The 12,372-nt window shown below is 45.5% G+C and overlaps 1 protein-coding gene across 4 annotated transcripts in view; it reads right to left on the minus strand.

The window, feature by feature from the left end:
- The window catches only part of SH3PXD2A (SH3 and PX domains 2A), a 267,794-nt gene that overhangs the window by 154,902 nt on the left and 100,520 nt on the right, over positions 1–12,372 (minus strand). For all 4 annotated transcript variants that reach the window (XM_074907667.1, XM_074907668.1, XM_074907666.1 and 1 more), the window contains exon 4: positions 3,953–4,029. In XM_074907667.1, coding sequence (XP_074763768.1) covers positions 3,953–4,029 — 77 coding nt within the window. The remainder of the gene's footprint in view (positions 1–3,952; positions 4,030–12,372) is intronic.

Consider the following 12,372-nt stretch of genomic DNA (forward strand, 5'->3'; position numbering starts at 1 on the left):
CTAGTTTAGTTGTAAATTGATAGAGACAGAATCATCTGTGTATCTGTCTTGACAGGTTCAAGGATTAAACCCTGAAAGAGGGGCAGGGCTGAGAAGCCCAAAAGGGAGGTAATTATGTTTTTGAAGTGTGGTCTCTCAATACTGTAGACATTACTAAAAGAATGACCAACATTTCCTGTTACTGATGTGACTTGCTCATCTAATTCTTATTTAGGTGGCATGCATCTGTATACTCAAGCATCACTACAGAAAACCTGTAACCCTCTACTTAAATCAGCCGCCAGTTGGGACAGCATAAAGGCATGTGACAAATTCAGGACTTCACATCTTAACATCTTCCCTGCACAAACATGCTCCCCTCAATTAAGACCAACATGCACAAAGGTGCAAGTCTGCAAATGCTGTCCTGAGTCTCCCCTGAGGGCTGCGTAGGGAGAGAGTGGTGGTTTTGTGAACCACCAACCCGAGAGGTCCTTCTTGAATACAGGATGGTACATACTGGACAAGCACACACCAGAAGTGTGTTTGGGAGATGAAAAGCTTAATAAATAAAATGCCCCTGGCAAGGCAAAGCTATGAAGTCATTCTTTCTTTCACACTGGCAAAAACTCATAAATAAATTAATAAAACCAGGCCCAATGAGCCCAGAAGACCTTAAATCACACTAAACTAATTCCAAGCCTATAGTTAAGAGGGAAATTATCCAGAGATACTAATTCCAGTGGGCAGCATATATTTACTGGCAAAATGCAGTTGGTTTGGTAACTCACTCAAGTTACCAGTAAGGACATCCAGACTCTGCACTTTCACGCTTGCAGATGAGAAAAGTCCTGGAAATCTTCCCCTGTGTGTCCCAGTCCTCTGTTTTTCATTGCAACTTTAAAGTTCCTTGTGGCCGTAGCAAAAACACTGGCCTAATTACCTCTGTGATGGCATTTCTCTAAGTTGGTACAACGCAATGAACAATCACCCAGGCATGAGGGGTCAGGAGGCCCATGCTGTAGGGTCCAGAGGGCTCATGCCCCTGATGCAGAACATTTTGCAGACCTCCCCTTATGGCCAAATATCCCCACAAACTCTCAGCCAGCCTCTGCCTGTCACTGCTCCTGTGCCCAGTGCAGGAACCACAACACATCCAAACAGCAGAAGTCAGACATGCTTCTCAGTCATGCAAATCACCACGCTCTGTCAGAGACAGTCTGCAAAACCAAAACCAAATGGTCGAACATTTGCACCACCCATTTGTCAGGGCCCATCTGGGCTTTGTTTTTCCAGGGCAGGTGAAATGGATGGAGAATCCTCATCTGGCAAAAAAATTACCACAAATTTTGTATCTGAACCTGCCTCCCTCCTCTGCTTCCTCACAGATTCCAGTAGACAAAGGTTTATTGTCTCATTTATTCATTTTATTATCCCAAGTCAGATTTTCTCCATCAATTTCACCCACATCATTCCAGCATAATTCTCTAAATTTTTCAAAATTAAGCATGTTGTCTGCCTACCCATTTTAGGACTAGCATGGGCCACAAGCTTTACACACTCTTACAGAAGCAGGACTGAACTTGTCAAAATTATGTTCTTGCTCTACAGTTCTATACAATTCTCTAAAGAGTCAAAACATCCACTGCACAGGAGAAGAAATGCAGAAAACAGCTAACACTTCCAAAGAGGTGGGCATGATCCCGCTCTCAAGTCACGCATATGCACCAGTAGCTGCTACGCAGTAGGAAACAGTAGTGAGTAATATTATTTAATTAGAAAAAAACCCCAAAACCCTAACATTTTCTCTACTTACACGAAGAGGGGATTCATTGCATTTCACTTCAGCATTCCAGAAGTTAGCATCAGAGCTAAGCAAGTCACTCAGGTTCTCTCTGTAGTTACAGCTAAATGGAGAGAGACCCTGTGGCCACTCTGGTTTAGATTAACCACTTAATTTTCTGTTCCCAGTTCACAGCTTTTTGTCATTTGTGGTTAACTTCACATAGGGATGGAAAGATTACAGTAAGGTTTTGAAGGTCATGTTCCCAGAAACCTTGTAAGTTGAAGGTGACCTTCAGCAAAGGTGGCAAGAAAGCTAGATCCCAAGGGGGGTGGATGAGTTAGCCAGGGCCTTCTTTTCTTAAAGACCTGACAGCTCATGCAGAAAGACACTAAGGAGGATGTAGCTCTCTTGAAGCACTCACAGAGACATGAGATGCAATGACTGCTCAAGCTTTTCAGTATGAGCCTCGCTTTCCAGTGCTATCCAGATTTAAACATCTTCTACTGTGATGTGCAGAGGCAAATTAAATACAAAATACTGTAAACTGCAAATGAAATAAAGGCACTACATAAGACACAAGAAACTTATGAGCCAGAGATCACTGGAAACTGGGATAATATTCTGGAGAAGTCACTATAGGTTTGTCATGCACGTTACTGGGCACCACTGTGGCTGCTGCTGGAGGTGGGAAACACTGGCCTGGGGGAAACTGGGGTGACACAACATGGCTGGGTCTGTGCTCATAAAAGCAGCACCTATTAATAAATAGGTTAAGTAAACAGCTTGGCTTTAGGCATGTCTCCAAGCTAGGCATCTGCCCCGTATCATCTGAACCAGAGTGAAACCATGCTATGATTCTGTGAACTGAGCCAGATTTCTCCAGGAGAGAAAATAGGAAGCGAGGAGGAAGGTGACAATCACAGTGTCATGGTGTCAATGAACATGCCAGTGGCTGACACCACAACATATCCCTTGGCTGTGACCGGCAGGGCGCCAGCAAGCCCAGCCAGGTCAGGTTGGGTCTGTCTGGGGTGCAGACAAAAGGGTCCCAGAGAAGCAGCTGCCCCCATCATAAGTCACCACTTTTCCCACCACGCATCTGCTGGGTGAACCCTGACATTGGCCCTCACTGCTCCTGTCGCGAGCAGTTCCTGTCTGAAGGAGGGCGGCTGGGGATGCAGTAAGAGCCTACATATTTTAAAGATCTTTGGCCACTGGCAGGAAGACAGTGCACTAATTGTCACACAAGAAAGACTGATCTCATGAGATAAGACTTTAATTGCAGTTTCCTCACCCGAGGGGTGCAGATGGCATGGGTTTCACTGCCCCCCCCCTACAGCACGCCTCAGGCACTTTGGTGATCTGCTCCCAATTTTGGATGAGCAAATGTCTGACTGGAGAAGTTCTTGGGAATGTATTTTTTTCCCCTCCACCTGCTCCTCTGGCTTTCTAAAAACGGAAAGAAAACCCCACAGGAAATAAGAGAGGAAGTCTGGGGTTTAAATTATGTACTGACTGACGTGCTTGATACCTCTACAAAAACTGGGTATCTGCCTTGCTTAGAAACGACATATAATCCACTGTCAGAGGATTAATTATCATAAAATCATAAACTCTAAGCTAGAAAGGAAAGATTAGGTGACTTAACCTTCTTCTCAACTCAGCCACGCTTTTCTGTCCTGCAATACATTTCCAGTCTTTCACTCACCAAGGCAAAGCACTCCTGGAGGCCACTGGCCTACCCCCAGTTGCTGTCCCAGCCAGCACTGTCCCTCGGCACTGTCCCTCGTGGAGCACTGGGGGACAGATGGGCAGGGAACAGAAAAAAACACCATCTTAGTCATGACCTCTCTGCTTGTTCAACTCCTGCATTCATCGAGGCTGAAGTAGAAATAAAACCCAAATTTTGGGCAGATGAGGCTTATGGCCTTTACTGAGTAAAGGAGGCACCAACCTGGTTGCATAAAGTTTGCAGAGTAAAATGCTGAGAGGACCCTAGGAGCAAACAGAGGACTGTTTTCACCTGCCCTGTTAGTCTTGGTGGTGTTTGGTAAGGACCATCCTTCCTTGTAACGGACACAACACAGATGAAGCTCTCAGTAGTAACCGTCAGGGAAAGACCCAGCGCTGCGGGGCTGTGAGCCCCCATGCAGCAGGACTGCCAGACACCTTCCCCAGAGCTCTTACCCTGCAATACTCGTCGATGGGCTTCAGCCTCTTCACAGCTACGTCTCGGACATGGCTCCTCCGGAACAGGATCTTGCCTGAGGAGGGAACAGATGAAAGGGGAGGGTTAGGGGCATCGTCTGCCATGCAGGGTAGCACAACAGCACCGAGCAGAAAGCTCAGCAGATGGGGTTTCATCCCTGGCTCCAACTACAGCTGTCAGCAGCGGCGGCTGAGCTCTGCAACCCCATTATGCCCCCATCAGAGGAGTCCCAGTACAGGAGAGATTTGCACAGCAAGCAGCTTTGTGTGACTGTGACCCCACATTGCTACAAGACAGACAGGACGGCACACTCAGAGGAGGTGTGAGCGGCAGATCCGCTCCTGCCCTTGGAGCAAACTGCACAGAAACATGTTGTGGGGCAGGCAGCAGGGGGACACAGGGCAATACCTATTACAGAAGCATGCATGGCACTTCACGCAGCTGGATGCTGCTGGTCTTAAGTTTGCACAGGAGATGCAGCACACAGCCATTAACTACCACAGGCACAGCACTTCTGTGAAACCTTGGTGACTGCCACCAAAGTCCCGCTTGTATGAGCCACTGAAAGGGGACCACAGTGACTCATGGGGCAGAGGGAGTTCTTCTAATTTCATCCTGTACTTAATGCAAAAAATTTTTGGTTCCCTTTTAGTGATGGCATTATCCTGGAACGGACCAACACCATCTTATGACTCCCTCCTACTTCAGGGCCGCTTTGGCACATCCATGCTGGCAGTGCAGCAAGCATCGCTGGGTGGGATGCAGGCTCCATCTGCACCCCATGCCTCCCCACTCAGCTGCCTCCCACTGCGGATGCTTCTGCCCTTGCAGGCAGACAAACCACACAGTCAGCTCTCGAGCAAATACAAGGATTGGTGACAAGAGCCCTTGTAAATCTACAGAGGGAAACCAAATAATAGAAGAAAAGTAAACAAACTCTATTTTTTTGAAAGTAAAAAAAAAAATAACCTCAGTGTCCTTACTGGATGACATTTCTGCAAGCAGTTAAGATTAAATAAACGACTGGGTTTTGTGTGAAACTGATTGTAACAAAGTTTATCAAAATAATCTAGGAGCTGAGTTTCCCCACACACAAGGATGTCATAGAGTTGGTATTTTTTTGGCTAGAAGGGATTATATCTTCATATCCTTTTTTGGTGGTTTTCTTCCCTTTTTCTTTTGTGCTGTATTTCTTTTAATGAAATGAGACAAGAATAAATTATACGTTCTCCTTGTGGTGGAAGAAAACAGTATCTGCCAGCATTATTTAGTGCATGAAATGTCTACATAAAAAAAACCACTGACATATATACCACCCCCTGCTCCAAACTTCTTCTGCCAACAGCAAATAAGATACTCATCCATAGATCATGGGATAAGAAAATGGAATAGGAAATGAAATCAGATCCAAAATCTGAATATGTGGCTTTGATTCTGTCATGATTACACAAGCTGAGAAGTTAATGAAACAGCAGCCTTTAACAGTCCAGTAGCAGAGGCTTTAAACCCTCCCAGACTCTGCCCCTTTTGGTTGCCTTTTCCTCCATAGCTGCTAATCTGGAAGGTGTTAAGGCCTTTTGTTTCAGACAGGAGAAAGTGGTTTACCTCCATCTCCAATTCTGGCAGCAAAACAGTTTGTCCTGTGAGGTAAAGTAATTTCCCAGTGCCGTAAATTTATCTCTCTGGGTTCCCTGTGGTTATCTCATTACAAAGCTGGTGCTGAGCCATCCCTGTAGGACGTGATGGCACGCGGTCACAGAGCACAAAGGAAATCTGCAGTAGGTATCTGAGATGTTCGTCTGAATTTGAGCGATTTAGCCAAAGGCTGCTGAAGAAGGAAGGTGGCACTTCCATCTCCCTGCACCAAACAACTTTGGACACACCAAAACCTTGCTGCTTTCCTGCTTCTCTGTCTGGTAATGGGGAGAAATACCTGCACTTCCAAAATATTTCTTATTATTTCTAATAGCCTCCAAGATCACATTGTACTTGTACTGCTTGACTGCAGTAAACCACTTTTTGGAGGGCAAGGGGTTAGATGTAAAGAAAAGACTAGTTCCTTTCTCAGTGCTCCAGAAATGCTGGTGTGGGAGATCTTGGTATTTCTTTGCAAGTTTTATAAATATACTGAGAAGAGAAAGCAACATTTTGGAAACATTCTCACTTTCTGGCTTTCCTGTTTTCAGTTCAAGCCACGAGTCGAAAGTCGAACTGGTGACCATATAAAAACATAAAGAAACCAAAGACTTAAACACATTAAAGATCTCCTGTAAATGCAATTCAGCTTTCCTAAAAAGACAGTTTACAGGGAGGCCCAGTCTTCAAAGTAACATAATAAATGAAAGACTCAAACATAAGAAACAAGATAAATATAATAAAGAACGCTATATTAAACACAGAGTACAAAAAAGACCCCAGGATATGATGAGTTTTAATTCAGTCCTTAAATGGAGATGGAAAATATCAGGACGACTGGCATTAGGACAAAGCAAAGCCCAGAAGGTGCTTCCATTTTTATCCCTTCAGAAAAAGGAAGATTTTCACTCTGCTGTTGGAAGCTGGAAAAGGCCTGACAGGGCTGTGGGTAATATCTGTAGCTGCCCAGTCGAGTATGGTATTCAAAACTGAGATCTGGAGAAGGTTGAGTAGTTTAGAGCACCATGGAGTAGCAGTCAACAAAGGAAAAAGCGAGAAAAAAAACAAGGACACTCCACAAGCACATCCAGTTCTGATGGCAGGAAGGAGGGACCTCCTCACAAATCCTGGGGGTCCTCAGGCAGAGAATTCTCATTGCCAGAGGTACTGAAACACCTCTAAGAAGGGACAACTTCCAAAATGCTTAGCTCCTCCCATTTTCTGGGAAGAGAGACTGTGCTGACAGAAGCCAAGCCAAAGCTGCCACAACTGACCAGCAGGAACCACTGCAGATCCAGTATGATTTACTACTACTTTCTCCAATTCCCCCATTTCTACTGATCTTCCTCCAAAAGCAGGACAGGTCCCACGGGACTGGAAAAGGAAGGTAACCCAAGAGACACATGATGTAACTCTTTACACTCTTCAAGTGTGTGCACTGGACACAGACCCCCTTAATGGAAAGCTTTGCCTAAGGAGGTAGGTTTGGTCACCATAAAGAAATGAAGAGCAGGCAGACAGCCAAGCAGCAGGGAGACGTAAGAGCCAGCAAGGAGCCCTCAGAACACCAGTGGAAAGGAGCATTTCACGCAGTGCTGATGTGAAGTGGGGAAGTCCCGGGGTGGCCAGTAAATGTAGAACAGCTCAGGCAGGAGTAGTGGTTTATGTGCCCCTTGGCTTTTCCTCCGGGTAGTTTCCACATCTCTAAGGAAGGGATATATTTCTGTGTGAGTACATACAGTGCTGCTTCCTCTCTCCTGAATTTTACTGCAGCTCGTTTAAGCTTCCTCAGGCACTACACCCCCATTTCACAGAAGGACGAGCAGCTTTTTAACCATGCTGTAGCCCAGCTAGAAGTAAACGGGAAGTCTGTCTCAGACTCAGAGGGGAAGCTATAGGCTACACGGGATGGCATTGCCTCATGCAAATATTTCATTCACTGATATGCCAGGCTTAGACTGGGCCAAGGGAGGCCTGGCATGTTAGGAAGGACTCCAAGGACTGCAGCACTGGGAAAGAAAGACGTGGGGAAGACACAGGGCTCCAGCCCTGCTGCTAGTGCAGGATAACAATATTTATTTTTATCCTTTTTTCTTTAAAGAAAATATTATTCCTAGGAAATTAATGTGGATAAGAGGCAAAATACCAGGTTTAGCATTGTAGGGGCATCTTAAGTCATCCCTTCATCTCTCTGTATATACATAAATGTAGTCTTTAATTCCACGACCACACACCTCTTCTCCCACAAGACCTCAGTTTCCTCCTGTACACACAGCGGGTGCACAAAGTGGGAATAATAAAGCTATGCAGGAGACTGTCTATCTGGCAGCTGCTGATTCTGCAAGCTTAAAGGTATCCTCTGAATATCACACTATTCCTGCATAACCTCATACTTAAGAGTAGCACAGATTTTAACAAGTGTCATGGACCCCAAGAACAAACAAGTTAAAAAGCACCCCACTCTCTGGTCCTTCCTACAGGTCTGTGCTGAACATGCCAGAAGGCTCTACAGCCTAAAGCTTTGTAATAGTCAAGGATGTGGTTCATGCAGGGAAGAAGCCCAGCTCCTGGTGGTCTTGGTGACATTGTGGAGCACAGTCTGAAGGCAGGACAGCACTGGGCATCACTAGGCAGAGAAGCACTGGAAGTCCCTGAGGGGATGCCAAACAGGAGAATCCAGTCTTTCCTCTTCAAGGGAGAGGGTCAGCTGTAAGCTGTAAGCTGTACAGTCCCTTCAATCACAGCAGATGCCAGCTGCCACAGCACCTACTACCATGGACTAATGGTTTGTAAACTCTAAGCTCTGAAACAAAGCTCCTAATCACACCTTTCACTGTCAAGGAGATGTGCTGCATATCTAGGCCTTGAGATGTTCTGGAGACGTCTGCATGACCACCACAGCGGCTCAGTCCCGAGCTGCCAGCTTTGCTGCTCTCTGGAGCCAGGCAGTGAGTGGGAGCTGTGGCAGGGGCAACAGTGAGGCAGGGAAATTGCTGTTTAGCTCCTTTACAAATCTACCAGAGAAGAGATCCACCTCTTGCTCTTATTCTCTGATTGCTGAGCTTGAGTCTCCTTTCAAAGGACATCTGGGCAACAGGTTGGTCTAAGGTCACCGGTTGTTTCATGCAAGGATCATCCGTCAGAGGTTAGGAAGAGCCCAAACCCACACTCAAAGGGACAACGGTCAAATGCATATTCGCATTTAATCTACTCAAGTACTGTCACCACACTTCAGGGGGCAGTACATGAAGCAAGTCATAGGATAAATATTCAAGAGCGGACAGCCTGAAGATTAATGGGCGCATTAAAAATACTCCAATGTCTCATCTGATCTGTGTTTAAAAGAGACATGTGCTGCCTCTGACTACAGAAGCACCAGCTGTGGAGGCTCTGTCAGTCACCTGTCTCCTAAGAGCAGGGAAAGGCTCCTGTTTCTGCCTCTTCATGTTCTTGTTATTGTGCTGTTGGTTCCTCCTCTCTACTTGAGAACCTGGGAGGTACCACGTCTGTATATATATACTGCCAAGCAATGTGTTCAACCTAAGATCAACTCTCAGAGACAGAGTCTGCTTATGAGACGAGGTCAGACTCTTTTTGCAGTTACACTGAGATTGCATCAGTAAAAAAGTGTAAAGAACTTAGCCCTCATGAAGTTACAGGTTCTCAGTTTTGGGGTAAGCGGCTTCCTCCAGTGTAACTAAAACCATCTGGCTACTCAAGTATTTTTATGAAGGCTTCTACTTCTTACCCATAGCTGTTGTTATTATTTTTATACACCGAAAAAGCGCAGATGTACAATCAGGTATGACACAAACTCCTTTCAACCTATTTAAGCTGTGACATCCACCTCGGGGTCCTGCCCAAAACTCTCAGGCACCTGTCACGCAATGTAACTCCCAAATGGATCACTTGAATACACACTAACACCTTGCAATGTAAAACAGGTTATTCAACAGCACAACACATGGGATAGAAGAACAATTTTATATTTCTCATGGAAGTATGTGTGCTTGTCAACCAGATGGCAATCTGAGAGCAGCCAAAAAAGAGGTGTGTTCCTTAGAAAAGAATATCTTACTTTTACATGGGTATCCCGGTTTCCATGGATTGTTTTGTCCATGATTTCCTGGAGTCAGAAAGTCAGTGCCAGGGTCCTAACACTGATGGCATTTGCTTCTGACAAAGAAAGGGGAGGGAAATGATTCATAGTGTTTCCACTGGTGGGAGGGGGAAGGACGTTTTTAATAAGTAGAAACTCATGACAAAGTCAGAACTGTTGGCTGAACTTGGCTGCCAAAGAGACTCAGTTGATAAAGGCCTTTGCTAATCAGCAGGAATTACTATGGAAGGTGACAAGAGGTGATGGAGACAGATCGGCAGCCAGGAAAGCCAATACAAGCACTAACAATACTGCCTTGAGATACGGGTGATGGAGGGGAGGGTGTCCTTCTGCACTTCGATCCTGTTTTTGATGTGCATAAGCTGTGATGTTAAAAAAAAACACCAAGAAGCAATAAAGTATGGGAAATAACATGGCTTGTATAAAAGAATATCACTAGGAAGAGAAATCTTCGTCCATTAGAAGTGATAAGCAGAATATGCCCTTGTGTGAATAATTACAAGGGGAAACTGAAGACAGGCAAGAGGCGAGGCTGGCTTCCCCACCAGCAAAGGGTTCCTACCTCTGAACCCGGCTGCTTTCCACTGTCTGTAGGGGCAACTACAATTCTCCAGGGAAAACAGCATCAGCTCTAGAACAACTTTGCTAGCACAGACTTTGGGAATTCAAGCACCAGGCACAGCTGGACAAAGAAGAAAAGCCACGAGCACCAATGCTGAAATTCAGGAGTGACAGATGGGGGCCACAGGGTGCGAATCTCAAACTAACAGCTCTGTTACTGTTTGTACAATGTTTTGCATAAGCCAAGAGCTACTTCATGTTGCTCTACGTCCTGCTGCTATCACCCAAACAACCCATTGCTCCTGTAATCTCCTCTTCAGCTGCCCCAGCTGCAAATCTCCCACCTCTCTAAAGCAAGGCAGGAATCATGATGAAGGAAAATTATTCAGTGTTTGGTCTTGAAAGGGCAGGCAAAACTTCTACAAAATCATCCTTTTAATTTTCTTACTGTGGGGCAGCTCTTTCTGCATTGGTCTGTATGTAACAGCAAACACGAAGAGATCCATCCCCTTGCTTAAACCAGCTTTACTACCAGAGTACAGCAAAGTAAAGCATCTTACGCCATACAAGAGGATCTCACTGTGAGCACAGGTCCCCAGAGTCTTTAAAACTGAACTTCCCCATCTATGAGCAGTTGCAAAATGTTGGGGAGTGTTGATTCAGTGATTAAAGTCTTCAATTTGTGCAGTGAAACCGGTGCCTCCTCGAACCACGCAGCTCAGCTTCCCCAAGGTGGAAAGTGAACTCATTTGTAATTACTGGTTGCAAGTGCTACATCAGCCTGCAAACAGCCAACTGCTTTTAATTGCAGAAAGCAGTCAGTTTGTCCGAGGGGAGGGGGAGAATGGTATTTTAACCTGCAGCCAGCAACACCAGCAACTAGCACACCCTCACCCGGAGGAACTGACCTGATGACAATTCCGAGATGTACAGAGACAAGGAGTCAAAAAGGGTCATGTTTTCAAAACATCCGAGAAACACTGCCTTAGGAAACAGCACAGCTTCCTCACACAGAGGATGCAGGAATGTCCCTCTCTTTGCATACAGGTTTTGCTATGCTGGGAGCAAAAGGCACAAAAAACAGGAAAGCCTATGCAGATCCAAAGCATCACCCTTGCCTATGCATACTTGTCCCCTAAGATAAGAATCTGCACACTTAGACATCCACTGCACCATGCATTTTGTTGAACATCTTCCAAAATGATCAATTTCCAGGACCAAGTCATTTAATATGCAGAAACAGCAAAGCTTAAATAATGATCAAACTATCTAGACGCTATACCAAACTGATTACAGAACCATCAACCACTAAGTCTCATTGCTGAAACACTTGGTTTTCCTCCTGTATCAGCAGACACCAGTGTCCTGTTTTCACCCACGTAGTTAGTGGCTCCTAACCTGTGATCTCCAGATCACTAGTGGTCCACAGTCCTGCAGAATTGTGTTCAAGAGTACCTTTCATTCCCTGGCCAGTGTGGGAATGACATGGATCCCTGTACATTGGTCCAACACATTTGGGAACAGCAGCCCCTGCTTGTATTACATATTTGCTGGTGAACACACTTGTATCATCTGAGCTATTCAAGCTCCTGACCCCAGAGTGGAAAAAGGTAATAACCTCTCAAACACCTCCGTGTCACCTTAATGATGAAAAATGCTCTTCTTGAAGGGCAAGACCATGCCCCTGTAGCTACACTAACTAAATTCTTCCTCTGCTCTTTCTAAAATACGACATTGCTCACCGGGGTCTCTTGAAGTCAATAGGAGTCTTGCTATTGATACTCGGTGGTATGGACACCCAGGAAAGGACCATATGGTCCCACCTCAATCTTTTAAAGCAGCAGCCTTAACGAATTGAGCCTATTAAAACATTTGCACTGTCTTATAAGCTTTTATGAGACTTGTCATGAATGTATGTGCTGTTGTGACACTAAGCTTCAGTCACTACCTCACAGACACTGGGCCAGCGCCAGCCTCACCCACAGGCTGCCTTTGAGCTACATCCACTGGGGTCAAAGACCCTGCAGCAAGGTCACTGGAGGGAGATGGATTTGCACCACACCCTTGCCAAACTACACTGGG

Source organism: Athene noctua, chromosome 5 (genome assembly GCF_965140245.1).
Source record: "Athene noctua chromosome 5, bAthNoc1.hap1.1, whole genome shotgun sequence".
NCBI classification, from domain to species: domain Eukaryota; kingdom Metazoa; phylum Chordata; class Aves; order Strigiformes; family Strigidae; genus Athene; species Athene noctua.